Source organism: Podarcis bocagei (assembly GCF_964188305.1).
Source record: "Podarcis bocagei genome assembly, chromosome: 13".
Lineage (NCBI taxonomy): Eukaryota > Metazoa > Chordata > Lepidosauria > Squamata > Lacertidae > Podarcis > Podarcis bocagei.
In genome coordinates this window covers 45,523,566-45,541,679 of record NC_138138.1, presented here as the reverse complement: position 1 = coordinate 45,541,679, position 18,114 = coordinate 45,523,566, and the positions used below count along the sequence as shown (strand labels likewise).

The 18,114-nt window shown below is 41.5% G+C and overlaps 2 protein-coding genes across 2 annotated transcripts; both read right to left on the bottom strand.

Moving 5' to 3' along the window:
- Positions 1 to 2,781: 2,781 nt before the first annotated feature.
- Positions 2,782 to 11,145, bottom strand: LOC308570740 (vomeronasal type-2 receptor 26-like; the record flags this gene model as incomplete). Its single annotated transcript, XM_081165656.1, has 6 exons — positions 2,782 to 3,683; positions 4,351 to 4,477; positions 5,027 to 5,254; positions 8,652 to 9,263; positions 9,896 to 10,187; positions 10,973 to 11,145. 6 exons carry the CDS (start codon positions 11,143 to 11,145, stop codon positions 2,782 to 2,784), a joined length of 2,334 nt encoding a protein of 777 aa, XP_081021782.1.
- Positions 11,146 to 13,948: 2,803 nt separating this feature from the next.
- On the bottom strand, positions 13,949 to 14,848 carry LOC308570739 (vomeronasal type-2 receptor 26-like; the record flags this gene model as incomplete). Its single annotated transcript, XM_081165655.1, has 1 exon — positions 13,949 to 14,848. One exon carries the CDS (start codon positions 14,846 to 14,848, stop codon positions 13,949 to 13,951), a length of 900 nt encoding a protein of 299 aa, XP_081021781.1.
- Between the last annotated feature and the right edge of the window lie 3,266 nt (positions 14,849 to 18,114).

Genomic DNA, 18,114 nt, shown 5'->3' with positions numbered 1-18,114 from the left:
GGCAATAGTACAAATCCAACTATCTTGCAGGAAATAATTCCTCTTCTACCTAAATTCTCCTGTCCCCACATTATCTCTCAGTAGGTCCTTTGCTGTGTTGGGCAGATTAACTTAAGTCCACACTACACTGATTTGTGAGTCAGATTGTGCAGTGTAAAGCATCTGTTATCAGCCTGAACAATCTCTGACTATCTCTTGTTACACCTTGGAATTGTACCGGAGATATTCACAGCACCCTCCTATCTTCATTGATAATAATGCAACTCATATTTGTAAATCCCTTGATATGTGGAAACAAAGCTTCCATGCTTAATTTCATAATTACAGGGAGGATAATAATATCATTGAGATTTACAGGCACTTAGATGTGACGGCTGCAATCATACAGCTCATGTGATCATCCAATGGTGTTATGGGAATTAATGGCCCCAGATAGTGCAATTTGCAGGAGGAAAGTAGGTGGATGTAACTATAGTAGTTAGGAGCAGATGATATTTATATTCTCGACATTGTACAAGCAGGGACCTTTGAGCAAATACCAAGCTAGATGCATCATACTTGAAAGTGAAGTTACTCAGCTTGCTCTGTGCAGGTCTCACTGGTATTCACAAACTGACAGATTAATATGATGATGATGGCAGAAATCCCCTTGAAAAAATGATGTTTGTGGAGGGAGTTACATGGCGTTGAAAACCAGCCTTAAGTTTGTTTTCTCTGCAGTCCTGAATTCTGTTCATTTGTTTTTGTTGTGGGCTTTTTAAATAAATTTATTTATTTTTAAAATATTCAAATTAACAAACAATCCTCAAACAACAAAAGGGGGGGGGGAAAGGTATTCCATAAATTCCCATGAACCTCTTTCCGCCCCGTTGTTGGATCCTTTATTAACTATTTTCTACACATTTTCTCTGTTGGACTTCTGTTCATTTGTAATGAAATACCCAGAGAGCAAGGAGCAACTCGTCATCCCAGCTGACCCTCCACTTTTCCCATGCTAGATGTTGACCATCTTATAATGTCTGCCAGAGACTATTCATGTCAGTCAGTGTGGTGTAGTGGTTAAGAGTGGTAGTCTCGTATTCTGGGGAACCGGGTTCGCATCTCCACTCCTCCACATGCAACTGCTGGGTGACCTTGGGCCAGTCACGCTTCTTTGAAGTCTCTCAGCCCCACTCACCTCACAGAGTGTTTGTTGTGGGGGAGGAAGGGAAAGGAGAATGTGAGCCGCTTTGAGACTCCTGAAGGGGAGTGAAAGGTGGGATATCAAATCCAAACTCTCATTCCCTGCCCAGTACTGTATTGCAGAAACTTCCAAGTTCACTTAAGATGAGTTTGGCTTCACTGGACCTTAAGGCCCTAGACTGGTTAGCTTAACATCTGTCCTGGGAAGAAAGACTGAAATACAGGTCAATCATTCATTAGTATTTTTATTTATACACTGCACTTCCACTGAAAGCATCTTACTCCAAGTAGCTAAAAACAAGAATACAGGAAGACATCTCAAAATCAACAGGGTCAAGAACAATTTCATAATAAAAGAACAGCAAAACAGCAAATATAACAACATAGAAAAATGAATAGTTTAGTGTAAGAAATATAGCAAGATGACATTAAACCATCACACCTCTTGGAAACAGCAAAAATAACCACTAATCCAACCACAACACCCTGCTGACTATATGGTGGCTGTAATAAATGATGTAGATTCAGTATCATACAAGCTGGAGCATTATACGTAGGCTTTGCTCCACAACCAGGCCACTCGGGGGAAGAACACAAGATGGAGTGCTTTGCTAGATGAAATGCACTCACCAGCAGAGCTAAACAGGTTGCTGAGTGCAGACCTTTCTGTCCTTCATGCAATGAGAACAGGGCTTGGGAATTCCAGATCTGGGAGCTGAATATGATGCTGATATTTGGAATTCTTCCCAGTTGAAAACCATTACTACCCAGCTCCACACCCAGAGTTTTTCCCCTCACTGGAATGTGTCCTTGAACTCCAATAATGCCCCTTACTTGACTTGTGAGTGTGTTCAGGTACTAGTGTACTGTACAAATGCAAAACTTACATGTGTTGCTGCTCACTCTTTTGCCTCTGGCCCCATGTGTGACAGGCAGGTGGATGGCTGCTCCGGAACTTTTTCTCATTTCCTTTTGTAAAAGGTTCGATCTCCCGCTCCCCCAATTTGAACTCTAAATCTGTCCTAGGTTCTCCCTCTCCCGACACTCTGGAGCAGATATTGGGAGGGTATGACGCCCACGCAGGGAGAGGAGAAGGGAGAAAATCCATTGTACAAGCAGAAAAGCTTGCACTCATGGGATGAAGCAGTTGGATACAACACACAGAGTTGGGGCAGGAGGTTTCTGGAGTTGGGAATCTCCACAGAACAACTAGCCAAACGATTTCGCCCATTTGCATATAGGCAGACAAAATAAATTTCCCACAAATCCTGGGCTCTGTATAACTTGGATGTATTGTTTGTACTGTTGCATTCAGGAAATAAATAGCAATACTGTGACATTTAAAATGGAAGGGCAGAGCTTATATTCTTGGGTTGTTTATATGTTGTTTGGCTGCCGGATGTGGGGGGAATAATTAATTAACATGGTTCCTATATTCAATCCATATCTTGCAATATATATGTACTGCCTAATGAGGGAATAAAGGAAGAAAATGTAATCTAAACTGAAATCCAGTTGAACTAATCAGTTGTGGATGACTTAAATCCCTTTGCGTAGATTCAAATTTAGATAGACCAGGACCATAAAATTGTAGGTGCTTCACTGATTTCTTCTTCTTAACTGCTCCTTGTTGTTCAGCTCTGGCTTCATCACAATAATATAACATTTTGGGGAAAATATACAACCTAGTAAACCAGCACTGGAGGCCAAGATGGAGAAAATCTCCACAGCCACCATATATTTTCCTTTTGTGCTCAAATAAGTTGGAACAAAGGACAGCCATACACTGCAAAATACCAACATACTGAAGGTGATAAACTTGGCTTCATTAAAGCTGTCAGGTAACTTCCTGGCTAGGAAGGCTACAGAGAAGCTGACAATGGCCAGCAAGCCCATAAACCCCAAGACACAGTAGAACATGGTGACTGACCCTTCATTACATTCCAGAACAATTTCTTTATTCATTGAGTTCATGTCTAAAGCTGGGAATGGGGGAGAAGTTGCCAGCCACACAGTACAAAGAGCAGCTTGAATCAAGGAACAGGAAAGAATAATGGAAGTGGCCTGTTGTTTCCCCACCCATTTCCTCATGCTGGACCCTGGTTGGGTGACCATGAAAGCAAGGACCACAATGATTGTCTTTGTCAACACACAAGAAACTGCCACTGAAAAGATGATGCCAAAAGCTGTTTGTCGAAGGAGACATGTCACTTTCTCAGGTCGACCGATGAATAGAAGAGCACAAAGGAAAGCAAGCAAGAGGGAGATGAGGAGAGTGTAGGAGAGGTTGCGGTTGTTGGCTTTGACGATGGGAGTGTCCCGGTGCTTAATGAAAATCCAAAGCACCAAAGCTGTAAGGAAGGACGAGGAAACAGAAAAGCAGCCCAAAGAGATCCCCAGTGGTTCTCCATAAGACAAGAAATGGATGACCTTTGGCACGCATGAATCCTTTTCCACGTTTGGGTAATGATCCAGTGGGCATTGAAAGCATTCATCCATGTCTGAAAAAGAGAAGCCGTGGGAGCACCACTATATGCATAATACTAAAATGATCAAAATGATAACAACAAAACTTAAAGAATGGCTGCCTGCTTGAAATCTGAAAAACAATTTGCCACACTTCTAATGTAATTATATTATTAGCAACATGCCGTATTCAATTCCCACCCACTCCCAGTTTTTAGGACCTAATTCGACTTCAGAAGCTCAATATTATCACTTACGGTCAGGATTCTAGCAGATTTTACTTGTTCACATTTTTAAACATCCCAACATGATTTGAACTTCCCATTCTAATATGTCGACTGGAGCAAGGTTGTATTTCAGTTTTATCACATCTCCAAATTGTGAAAAATGGTTCTTGGGTCTTGTTTTTTAAGAGAGAGAGGCTGTTGCACCGTTAGCTTTCCCCTGAAGTTCTTTCATATTTCTGAAGGTTTCTGTTTTTTTCCCGTTTATGATACCTCCTTCGTTTGATTAATTAAAAGCTGTCAATGGCTTGGACTGATATCATTGAATATATCAGGCTGTATCCCCATATCAGGAACCACAACCTTCACTGAATTCCGAACAACTTTCCTGAATTTTCTGAACAACTGAACACCATAGGGAATTGTGTGTCTGAATATCTTTCTATATTTTAAAGGCTCTATACATGATGTCTCTTACCTGTCTGGTTGGAAATCTTCCATTCTGGACATAATACGCAATCATAGCAGCAAAATGGTTTCCCTTCCTTCTTTGTTTTTTGATAACCCAAAGGACAATTGGCATTACAAAGAGAAAGAGGCTGTGCCTGTCCGCAAATGAAAGAGGATCATTGGGGGGGGGGGTTGTTGTTGTTGTTGTTGTTTTTTGCAATATTGTGTATCCACAATGTATACTTGCTGAACAATCTCCTTGAACTGTTGCATTAGCAGCTCCAAACCTGGGCAGTATATATGGAGGTCCTGGGTTACCCAGACAAAAAGACATCCTGCTCGACCTCACTGATGTGGTCCAAAGGAAAGCAGATCAATATGTCACAGATTTGGGTAGGGAAAGGAAACCAGCAAGCCCCGTTGTGATAAAAGGAATCCTTAGGCTGCCTTCCCCTACATGAATATGACCCTCTGTAAATATATCAAGTTTTACTTTTTTTCTCGGGTGGTAAATTTGGTGATTGTAGTGCAAGAGTGGATTTAATGAGTGCAACTTAATTGGCAAAACATGGAAGACCTCTACAGCTATGCCCTCACTCCTATACTAAGCACATGGATGAGCATAGCACAGAGCTAGGTCAGTATCTGAACTGTGAATCGTTGTAGAAGTGATGGATAGGCTACAAAATATGATTTTATCTCACCTGGTTAAACCTGCTGGGCCACATAATGGCTTCTTCACAAATGCTAAATGCGTCTTCTTTGGGAGCCATGGGGTCGATCTTTCCAACTTTCACCCTCCGAAAGGACTGGTTTGGAAATGTGACCCAGTTTATAATATCAAATCCAGACTCTAACTCTCCATTTTGGTTGAAGGAAACTTGCCCCCCAGCACTATTATTAAATGAGATGCTTTTAACAAAGTGGTTGAGCTGTTTGGGGGGGGCGTAGAACATATAGAATCAGAGAGAATATTAAAAGAAAGCAAATTCATAAGAATATACAAAAGGCTGGTGATCATTCGCAATTGATTACTAAACTCTTTAAAAGCTTTATACAAAGGAAGAATGGATACGGAGAGAGGAAGAGCCCGATTGGCCACCTTGAACTTATTGCAGGAACGTTGAGAGATACGGAGAACAATAAACAGATACAGTAATAAACTACACTAATAAAATGTAACAGTAGTACTAATGAAGGAAGTGACTGGGCAGCAGTGGAGCAGGTCAGAATGGTATAGCAACTTCTACATTTATAACCGTGATGTGGTGGAAGGTTGAAGCAGAAAAAAATCCTGCTCCATGCTTATTATTCTGAGCTTTTGGACTTTCCAGAGAATCTCGATTCTCTGTTTATTCATTTGCTTCTGGTGAGCAGTGGAGATTAGATATGGAAGAATTTGGATTTCTATGGCTATTAGCCACAATGACTTTATACTTGCTCCAGAAAAAGGGGCGTCGTACCTCTGAACACCAGACTGTTGGGCGTGGACTACTCCCATAATGTCCAGACCGAGCACTTGCAACAGGTATCAAGTTGGCTACCTTGGGAAACCTTTGGCCTGATCCATCATCATTTCTACTCCACTTTTAGCACACTCGGGACATTCCCGTCCACAACTGCTCATTCTGAAATGTTATTCCTTCATCCACTGTCATTCTGCCTTTGAGACTAGATGGGTGCATGGCATGCAAAGTATATCCAACCACATAGACTTCTATATAGACATTGTAGTTGCAGGTTCGTGACCAACAGGTATTGGCTATGTTTGCTGGGAATATAGGTGTTGCAGTTCAGAAACATCTGGAAGGCTGAAGGTTCCCCATCCCCTTAGGACTAGAGACAGAAGTATTTCCATGACACTTCTTTTGCAAAATGGCAAGTAAAAATGCGCCTGGAGTCAAAGCTGGTTAAACCTGCTGGGCTATAAAATGGCATCCTCATGAATGGTGAACTCTTTGCTCAGGGGTTCTCGTGGGTCTATTCCTCCAACTCTCACTCTTAAGAATGGACTGGTTTTGGAATGTCACCCAGTTTATGATATCAAATGCAGCCTTTAGTTCTCCATGTTGGTTTAATTAAACTTTTCCCAAAGCACTATCATTAAGGAAGTTATTTCTCACCACGCAGCTGAGCTACATTTGGCAGGGTGAATGATGGGATAACAGGTTGATGATGAACTTTCCTTCTTGAGGGAAATGAGCAATGGGCCCTTCAAAAGATTCATAAAGACCAGTAATGGATGTAATAGAAGTCATTGAGCACTTCATCACCATCATCTTCTTTTGACGAAAGAGGATGCTGGACTACATGGGCCAATGTCGTGGTCCAGCAATATCTTATTATGGTAAGTGAATGTGGTAAAACTACCTCCTGTAATCTCTCTTTCTCAGCATACATATAGGCATTTGATTTCAGTAAGGTTTTTTTAAAAAAATATGCTCTTTTAATATGATCTCTTTTCATGAAGAACAATGAGAGAGAGAGAAATCCTTCTGAAGAAGCTGCCATTGGGCCTTAAATGGAAACTCCTGGCGTAATCTCCTATTAGTAAGATGAAAGGCCTAACCCCATTCAGTATGAGTCAGTCACAGTCCTGAGTGAGGTCCCTGGAACAGATTCACACAACAGTGAGCTATGCTTTCAATGTCACATGTAATTTGATCTTTAGTTGCTAACCACCCTTGGTAGTGTGGTTGCTGACCTTGAGCCAGACATCATGGAGAGTGAAGTCAAACGGGCCTTAGAAAGCACTGCTAATAACAAGGCCAGTGGAAGTGATGATATTCTAGCTGAACTATTTAAAATTTTAAATGATGATGCTGTTAAGGTGATACACTCAAGATGCCAGCAAATTTGGAAAACTCAGCAATGGCCAGAGGATTGGAGAAGATCAGTCTACATCCCAATCCCAAAGAAGGGCAGTGCCAAAGAATGCTCCAACTACCGCACAATTGCACTCATTTCACACACTAGCAAGGTTATGCTTAAAATTCTACAAGGCAGGCTTAAGCAGTATGTGGACCGAGAACTCTCAGAAGTGCATGCTGGCTTTCGAAGGGGCAAAGGAACCAGAGACCAAATTGCAAACGTGTGCTGGATTATGGAGAAAGCTAGAGAGTTCCAGAAAGACATCTACTTCTGCTTCATTGACTACGCAAAAGCCTTTGACTGTGTCGACCACAGCAAACTATGGCGGGTTCTTAGAGAAATGGGAGTGCCTGATCACCTCATCTGTCTCCTGGAAAATCTCTATGTGGGACAAGAAGCTACAGTTAGAACTGGATGGTCTGAAGCTCAACATCATAAAAACGAAGATCATGGCCACTGGGCCCATCACCTCCTGGCAAATAGAAGGGGAAGAAATGGAGGCAGTGAGAGATTTTACTTTCTTGGGCTCCATGATCACTGCAGATGGTGACAGCAGTCACGAAATTAAAAGACACCTGCTCCTTGGGAGAAAGGCGATGGCAAACCTAGACAGCATATTAAAAAGCAGAGACATCACCTTGCCAACAAAGGTCCGTATAGTTAAAGCCATGGTTTTCCCAGTAGTGATGTATGGAAGTGAGAGCTGGACCATAAAGAAGGCGGATTGCCGAAGAATTGATGCTTTTGAATTATGGTGCTGGAGGAGACTCATGAGAGTCCCATGGACTGCAAGAAGATCAAACCTATCCATTCTTAAGGAAATCAGCCCAGAGTGCTCACTAGAAGGACAGATCGTGAAGCTGAGGCTCCAATATTTGGCCAACTCATGAGAAGAGAAGACTCCCTGGAAAAGACCCTGATGTTGGGAAAGATTGAGGGAACAAGGAGAAGGGGACGACAGAGGACGACATGGTTGGACAGTGTTCTCGAAGCTACAAACATGAGTTTGACCAAACTGCGGGAGGCAGTGGAAGACAGGAGTGCCTGGCGTGCTCTGGTCCATGAGGTCACGAAGAGTCGGACACCACTAAACGACTAAACAACAACAACCCTTGGCAGAAATAGAAGCCTTTCAATCACTCTGGATACTTTCTTTTTATTGTTACTTCCAGGGCTATGGTGAGTATTCCTGCATTATTGTGCTCATGATATTACCTTCCACATCTGTTGATTCCAAAGCTTCAGCCGCCCTTCATCCACCATGCGCTTCAACTTAGATGAATGCATGGCATACACAGCATGTGCCACAGCATAGACTGCATTGTAGATGCTATAGCTGTGGCCAGTCATGCTTGTTGGAAAAACAGAGCCAGGAAGAGTCTCCAGCTTCTCCTCCCCAGTGCAAATATCTCCATCCTGCATATTTCCCTCAGAGTCAGGGAAATGACACTGAAATGCCTTTTCCCAGTATATCCTCATAAAGCCGTCTTCTTTTTCCAAGATGGGATTTCTCATCTGAACAAATTCCTGGAATCCCAAGACCTCCTTTGAGTGAATTGTGAAGGATAAAGTACCATGGAGGAAGTCTATGTCCTGATCTCTCTGAAAGGGAAGTGATGTGAAATCCATCTGTACTGTCATGACCCAAACTTTACCTTTAGCCTTTATTGGTATATCTTCATATTCTGACACAGCAGGAAGCATTCTCAAAAGTATCATGGAATCAATTTCCCCATGAATGATCACCACATTAACAGTACTTCTCATGGCAACATTAAATGTCTTGAGCCCATCTGCAACCAAGACCGTAATATCATTAGTATAAGACATTGTTGGAAATGTTCCTATGAAATCAAAGCAGATTCCTCTCAGAATAAATTTTGGAACCACGCTCTGTAGAAACCTCTCTCCATTCTCATCATTCACAATCACCACACCAATCCATAGCCATCCAAAGTGTAGCAGTAACTTGAGAATCCCTTCATATTCATGGTCTATATTTGGGAACATTTGGTTAAGGAAAGCAACTTCAGTTCTAATATTTCTCATTGGAGCAGGACCATAGATGAGCTAAATCAAAGACAGGAAATGAGGAGATGAGAAATTTTGTTTAAGTTTGCAGTGGTTTTCTTTTTTTTAACTTTTATTGACTGAGGTTACAATACAATCTAGATTTCAGATTTTGTTTTGAGGAAGTGCTGCTGACATGGGAGCTTGTTGGTTTTTCCTGAAACTTGAAAGAATTTAAAGGTGCAGATACACTGAACAATCCTCTAAACATTGAAAAGCCATGTCTTACATTACACTTGTGAAACAGGGTTTCCACAATCTTCCATTGTAGGATGAGAGCTCCCATAATCTATGAGCACATTGCCCTTGCTGGCTGGGGCTGATGAAAGTTGGATTTCAATAACATCTGCAGAACACTTTCCTGTAGTCCCTCACCCAGCTTATTTTAATTATTTGTATTAAGATATCTATCCAGCTCCTCATCTTTTTTTTCATGGCAGTTAATAACATTCTATATTCAGCAACAAGGGGGGAAAGCAAATGAAGAAGAACTGACAAAGGATCAACACAGTAACTGTTCCGAAGGGCCAACTGATCATCGGCACCTGCAAAGTGGTATGTTTTTGCCTGAAAAAGACACCTAATGATCTGGATAGTTTCCTATCAGGAGAAGTACTCTGAGAGAACGTTACCTGTGGAATCTTGTAGTTGCTCAGTATATTTGCCATATGAAGACAATCCGCAGAGTTCGGACTTCCAATAACTGCTGCTAATTCATTCTGGGTGTCACATTTGTAGTTGGGGATGAATCTGCTGTACGTAGAGAGGAGTTCCAAGGAGGAACGGTAGGTCCAACTTGCACTAAAATGGCTGTTATAGATGTGGAAGCCCAGGGTGAGGTTGGGTAAGATTTGGAGGTTTGCATTGATCTCTTTTACAGCAAATACTAATGCCAGGATATGTTGGTAGAGCTGTGTCATAATCCTGAAATGAGAGTTACATACTGTAACAGAGTGCGTTTCCTTCTTGGATGGAATAGGAAAATTTCTACACCTCAGCTGCACCAATACTATCTTACTGATCAATCTGAATTCAGGTAAATCTGGAGGAATATTAACATGCACAAGTTGCAGCTCTAAACTATGGTCTTTAAATCTACTTATTTTTCAAATTAAATTTCTACACAAGTGTTCATCCGAGGATCATAGGGCAATTTAAAACATAAAAACATAAAAATACATAAGGCAGCTAAAGAAATGTAACAAAGGCACAAGGTGAGCCTCCCTTAGCAGAGTATTCTACAAAGAGGGGCCACTGCAGAAAAAGGTCCTGAACCTCTTGTGAAGGCCTCAGATGATGATCACATGGGCTCGCTTAGTTCATGTGGGACATGACAGTTTTTTTAGGTATTGCAGTCCTGAAACAGTTAAGGCTCACTTGAGTGATTTGTACCCGCCCAATATGAATTATGAGGTACAAAAAAATGTGGCTTAGCCCAAGATCTGTCTGTTCCAAACTCTGCACATTCTGTCAGATTCTGGGCTTGAAATGTTCCTAAGCTGCTGATATTAGATTCATGGCTGCCACAACTAAAAAGATAACAGATGATGATTAATATGGGGATGATGCAACTATTTGGCAAAGACAGAGAAAGCTGTCCTTCTTCTCTCATTCACTGAATCTACCACAGATCTATGGGCCTGGCACTCCTAGGGAAAATTGATATAACAAATATATGGTACCAGAGGTTTTTACAAAACAAATCTTACACAATGTCGTCAAAGAGGTCAGTAGAAGGACATTTATCAAAGTCTATTGAGTTGAATAGTATGGAGATCTGAGACATAATAGCAGCAACGATGAGGACTCCTGGTTGGTAATACTTGTGAAGAAAAGGAAGGGGACTGCAGATGCTGCACTTAGTGTTAGGAATCTTGGACATCACCTGAACCAGAAGCACTGATGGCAATAGTACAAATCCAACTATCTTGCAGGAAATAATTACTCTTCTACCTAAATTCTCCTGTCCCCACATTATCTCTCAGTAAGTCCTTTGCTGTGTTGGGCAGCTTAACGTAAGTCCACACTACACTGATTTGTGAGTCAGATTGTGCAGTGTAAAGCATCTGTTATCAGCCTGAACAATCTCTGACTATCTCTTGTTACACCTTGGAATTGTACCGGCGATATTCACAGCACCCTCCTATCTTCATTGATAATAATGCAACTCATATTTGTAAATCCCTTGGTATGTGGAAACAAAGCTTCCATGCTTAATTTCATAATTACAGGGAGGATAATAATATCATTGAGATTTACAGGCACTTAGATGTGACGGCTGCAATCATCCAGCTCATGTGATCATCCAATGGAGTTATGGGAATTAATGGTCCCAGATAGTGCAATTTGCAGGAGGAAAGTAGGTGGATGTAACTATAGTAGTTAGAAGCAGATGATATTTATATTCTCGACATTGTAGAAGCAGGGACCTTTGAGCAAATACCAAGCTAGATGCATTATACTTGAAAGTGAAGTTACTCAGGTTGCTCTGTGCAGGTCTCACTGGTATTCAAAAACTGACAGATTAATATGATGATGATGGCAGAAATCCCCTTGAAAAAATGATGTTCGTGGAGGGAGTTAAATGTCGTTCAAAACCAGCCTTAAGTTTGTTTTCTCTGCAGTCCTGAATTCTGTTCATTTGTTTTTGTTTTGGGCTTTTTAAATAAATTTATTTATTTTTAAAATATTCAAATTAACAAACAATCCTCAAACAACAAAAGGGGGGGGGGTATTCCATAAATCCCCATGAACCTCTATCCGCCCCGTTGTTGGATCCTTTATTAACTTTTTTCTCCACATTTTCTCTGTTGGACTTCTGTTCCTTTGTAATGAAATACCCAGAGAGCAAGGAGCAACTCGTCATCCCAGCTGACCCTCCACTCTTCCCATGCTAGATGTTGACCATCTTATAATGTCTGCCAGAGACTATTCATGTCAGCCAGTGTGGTGTAGTGGTTAAGAGCGGTAGTCTCGTATTCTGGGGAACCGGGTTCATGTCTCCACTCCTCCACATGCAACTGCTGGGTGACCTTGGGCCAGTCACGCTTCTTTGAAGTCTCTCAGCCCCACTCACCTCACAGAGTGTTTGTTGTGGGGAAGGAAGGGAAAGGAGAATGTGAGCTGCTTTGAGACTCCTGAAGGGGAGTGAAAGGCGGGATATCAAATCCAAACTCTCATTCCCTGCCCAGTACTGTATTGCAGAAACTTCCAAGTTCACTTAAGATGAGTTTGGCTTCACTGGACCTTAAGGCCCTAGACTGGTTAGCTTAACATCTGTCCTGGGAAGAAAGACTGAAATACAGGTCAATCATTCATTAGTATTTTTATTTATACACTGCACTTCCGCTGAAAGCATCTTACTCCAAGTAGCTAAAAACAAGAATACAGGAAGACATCTCAAAATCAACAGGGTCAAGAAGAATTTCATAATAAAAGAACAGCAAAACAGCAAATATAACAACATAGAAAAATGAATAGTTTAGTGTAAGAAATATAGCAAGATGACATTAAAGCATCACACCTCTTGGAAACAGCAAAAATAACCACTAATCCAACCACAACACCCTGCTGACTATATGGTGGCTGTAATAAATGATGTAGATTCAGTATCATAAAAGCCGGAGCATTATACATAAGCTTTGCTCCACAACCAGGCCATTCGGGGGAAGAACACAAGATGGAATGCTTTGCTAGATGAAATGCACTCACCAGCAGAGCTAAACAGGTTGCTGAGTGCAGACCTTTCTGTCCTTCATGCAATGAGAACAGGGCTTGGGAATTCCAGATCTGGGAGCTGAATATGATGCTGATATTTGGAATTCTTCCCACTTGAAAACCATTACTACCCAGCTCCACACCCAGAGTTTTCCCCCTCACTGGAATGTGTCCTTGAACTCTGGTAATGCCCCTTACTTGACTTGTGAGTGTTTGCAGGTACTAGTGTACTATACAAATGCAAAACTTACATGTGTTGCTGCTCACTCTTTTGCCTCTGGCCCCCTGTGTGACAGGCAGGTGGAAGGCTGCTCCGGAACTTTTTTCTCATTTCCTTTTGTAAAAGGTTCGATCTCCTGCTCCCCCAATTTGAACTCTAAATCTGTCCTAGGTTCTCCCTCGCCCGACACTCTGGAGCAAATATTGGGAGGGTATGAGGCCCACGCAGGGAGAGGAAAAGGGAGAAAATCCATTGTACAAGCAGAAAAGCTTGCACTCATGGGATGAAGCAGTTGGATACAACACACAGAGTTGGGGCAGGAGGTTTCTGGAGTTGGGAATCTCCACAGAACAACTAGCCAAATGATATCGCCCATTTGCATATAGGCAGACAAAATAAATTTCCCACAAATCCTGGGCTCTGTATAACTTGGATGTATTGTTTGTACTGTTGCATTCAGGAAATAAATAGCAATACTGTGACGTTTAAAATGGAAGGGCAGAGCTTATATTCTTGGGTTGGCTATATGTTGTTTGGCTGCCGGATGTGGGGGGGGGGAATAATTAATTAACATGGTTCCTATATTCAATCCATATCTTGCAATATATATGTACTGCCTAATGAGGGAATAAAGGAAGAAAATGTAATCTAAACTGAAATCCAGTTGAACTAATCAGTTGTGGATGACTTAAATCCCTTTGCGTAGATTCAAATTTAGATAGACCAGGACCATAAAATTGTAGGTGCTTCACTGATTTCTTCTTCTTAACTGGTCCTTGTTGTTCAGCTCTGGCTTCATCACAATAATATAACATTTTGGGGAAAATATACAGCCTAATAAACCAGCACTGGAGGCCAAAATGGAGAAAATCTCCACAGCCACCATATATTTCCCTTTTGTGCTTAAATAAGTTGGAACAAAGGACAGCCATACACTGCAAAATACCAACATACTGAAGGTGATAAACTTGGCTTCATTAAAGCTGTCAGGTAACTTCCTGGCTAGGAAGGCTACAGAGAAGCTGACAATGGCCAGCAACCCCATAAACCCCAAGACACAGTAGAACATGGTGACTGACCCTTCATTACATTCCAGAACAATTTCTTTACTCATTGAGTTCATGTCTAAAGCTGGGAATGGGGGAGAGGTTGCCAGCCACACAGTACAAAGAGCAGCTTGAATCAAGGAACAGGAAAGAATAATGGAAGTGGCCTGTTGTTTCCCCACCCATTTCCTCATGCTGGACCCTGGTTTGGTGACCATGAAAGCAAGGACCACAATGATTGTCTTTGTCAACACACAAGAAACTGCCACTGAAAAGATGATGCCAAAAGCTGTTTGTCGAAGGAGACACGTCACTTTCTCAGGTCGACCAATGAATAGAAGAGCACAAAGGAAAGCAAGCAAGAGGGAGGTGAGGAGAGTGTAGGAGAGGTTGCGGTTGTTGGCTTTGACGATGGGAGTGTCCCGGTGCTTAATGAAAATCCAAAGCACCAAAGCTGTAAGGAAGGACAAGGAAAGAGCAAAACAGGCCAAAGAGATCCCCAGTGGTTCTCCATAAGACAAGAATTGTATGTTCTTTGGCAGGCAAGAATCCTTTTCCACATTTGGGTAATGATCCGGTCGGCATTGAAAGCATTCATCCATGTCTGAAAAAGAGAAGCCATAGGAGCACCACTACATGCATAATTCTAAAATGATCAAAATGAAAACAACAAAACTTAAATAAGGGTTGCCAGCTTGAAATCTGAAAAACAATTTGCCACACTTCTCATTTAATTATACTATCAGCCACATGCCTTATTCAATTCCCACCCACCCCCAGATGTTAGCACCTAACACGACTTCTGAAGCTCAATGTTATCTCTTACAGTCAGGATTCTAGCAGATTTTACTTGTTCACATTTTTAAACATACCAACATGATTAGAACTTCCCATCCTAATATGTCAACTGGAGCAAGGTTGTATTTCAGTTTTATCACATCTCCGAATTGCGAAAAATGGTTCTTGGATTTTGTTTTTTAAGAGAGATAGGCTGTTGCACCGTTAGCTTTCCCCTGAAGGTCTTTCATATTTCTGAAGGTTTCTGTTTTTTCCGTTTGTGATACCTCCTTCGTTTGATTAATTACCAGCTGTCAGTGTCTTGGACTGATATTACTGAATATATCAGGCTGTATCCCCATATCAGGAACCACAACCTTCACCGAATTCTGAACAACTTTCCTGAATTTTCTGAACAACTGAACACCACAAGGGAATTGCGTGTCTGAATATCTTAGTGTCAGTACATTTTAAAGGCTCTATGAATGACGTCTCTTACCTGTCTGGTTGGAAATCTTCCATTCTGGACATAATACGCAATCATAGCAGCAAAATGGTTTCCCTTCCTTCTTTGTTTTTTGATAACCCAGAGGACAATTGGCATTACAAAGAGAAAGAGGCTGTGCCTGTCCACAAATGAAAGAGGATTATGGTTGTTGTTTTTCCCAATATTGTGTATCCACAATGTATACTTGCTGAACGATCTCCTTGAACTGTTGCATTACCAGCACCAAACCTGGGCAGTGTATATGGAGGTCCTGGGTTGCCCAAACAAAAAGACATCCTTCTTGACCTCACTGATGTGGTCCAAAGGAAAGCAGAGTAATATGTCACAGATTTGGGTAGGGAAAGGAAACGAGCAAGCCCCGTTGTGATAAAAGGAATCCTTAGGCTGCCTTCCCCTACACGAATATGACCCTCTGTAAATTTATCAAGTTTTACTTTTTTTCCAGGTGGTAAATATGGTGGTTGTAGTGCAAGAGTGGATTTAATGAGTGTCACTTAATTGGCAAAACATGGAAGATCTCTACAGCCATGCCCTCACTCCTACACTAAGCATATGAGTGAGCTTAGGTCACAGAGCTAGGTCAGTATCTGAATTGCGAATCGTTGTAGAAGTGATGGATAGGCTACAAAATATGAATTTATCTCACCTGGTTAAACCTGCTGGGCCACATAATGGCTTCTTCACAAATGCTGAATGCTTCTTCTTGGGGAGCCATCGGGTCGATCTTTCCAACTTTCACCCTCCGAAAGGACTGGTTTGGAAATGTGACCCAGTTTATAATATCAAATCCAGACTTTAACTCTCCATTTTGGTTGAAGGAAAATTTTCCCCCACCACTATTATTAAACGAAATGCTTTTAACAAAGTGGTTGAGCTGTTTAGGGGCGGGGAGAACATATAGAATTAGAGAGAAATTAAAAGAAAGCAAATTCATAAGAATATAGGTGATCAGGCTTGTGATCATTAACGATTGATTACTGAACTGTTTAAAGCTTTATAGCAAGGAAGAATGGATACGGAGGGAGGAAAAGCCCTATATGCCACTTTGAGCTTATTGCAGGAACGTTGAGATATATGTACAACAATAAACAGATAGAGTAATAAACTACAATAATAAAATGTAACAGTGGTACTAATGAAGGAAGTGACTGGGCAGCAGTGGAGCAGGTCAGAATGGCATTAGCCACCACTACATTTATAACCGTGACGTGGTGGATGGTAGAAGCAGAAAAAAACCCTGCTGCATGCTTCTTATTATCAGCTTTTGGACTTTCCAGAGAATCTAGATTCTCAGCTTATTCCTTTGTATCTGGTGAACAGTGGAGATTAGATAAAGTCAAGGAAGAAATTGGATATCTATGGCTATTAGCCACAATGACTTTATACTTGCTCCAGAAAAAATGGCATTGTCGCTCTGAACACCAGACTGTTGGGAGTGAACTATTGCCATTATGTCCAGATTGAGCACTTCCCACTGCCTTGGGAAACCTTTGGACTGATCCATCATCATTTCTACTCCACTTTTAGCACGCTCAGGAGATTACCGTCCACAACTGCTCATTCTGAAATGTTTTTTCTTCATCCACTGTTATTCTTCCTTTCAGTCTAGATGTGTGCATGCCATGCAAACCATGTGCAACCACATAGACTTCTATATAGACATTGTAGTTGTACGGTGCGGGACCTACAGGTATTGGCTATGTTTGCTGGGAATATGGGTGTTGCAGTTCAGAAACATCTGGAAGGCTGAAGGTTCCCCACCCCTGCCTTAGGACTAGAGACAGAAGTATTTCCATGACACTTCTTTTGCAAAATGGCCTGCAAAAATGTGTCTGGAATCAAACCTGGTTAAACCTGCTGGCTCATACAATGGTATTCTCATGAATGGTGAACTCTTTGCCCAGGGGTTCCCATGGGTCTACTCCTCCAACTCTCACTCTAAGAATGGACAGGTTTGGGAATGTCACCCAGTTTATGATATTATATGCAGCCTCTACTTCTCCATGTTGGTTGAAATAAACAATTTCCCCAGCACTATTCTTAAAGAAGCTATTTCTCACTAGCAGCTGAGCTAAATTGGGCAGGGGGAATGACTGGAAAAGGTGGGTATTTCACAAGCAAATATAACAGGTTGATGATGAACTTTCCTTCTTGAGGGAAATGAGCAATGGGCGCTTCAAAAGATTCATAAAGACCAATAATAGATATAATAGAAGTCACTGAGCACTTCATCACCATCATCTTCTTTTGACGAAAGAGGATGCTGGACTAGATGGGCCAATGTCCTGGTCCAGCAGCATCTTCTTATGGCCTTAAGTAAGTGAATGCAGAACAATTACCTCCTGTATACTTTCTTTCTCAGCATACATATGGGCATTTGATTACAGTATTTTTTTTTTTAATAAGATCTTTTTATGAAGAGGAGAGAGAGAGAGAGAAATCCTTCTGAAGAAGCTGGTTTTGGCATTAAATGGAAACTCCTGGTGTAATCTCCTATTAGTAAGATGAAAGGCCTAACCCCATTCAGTATGAGTCAGTCACAGTCCTAACGGAGGTCTCTAGAACAGATTCACACAACAGTGA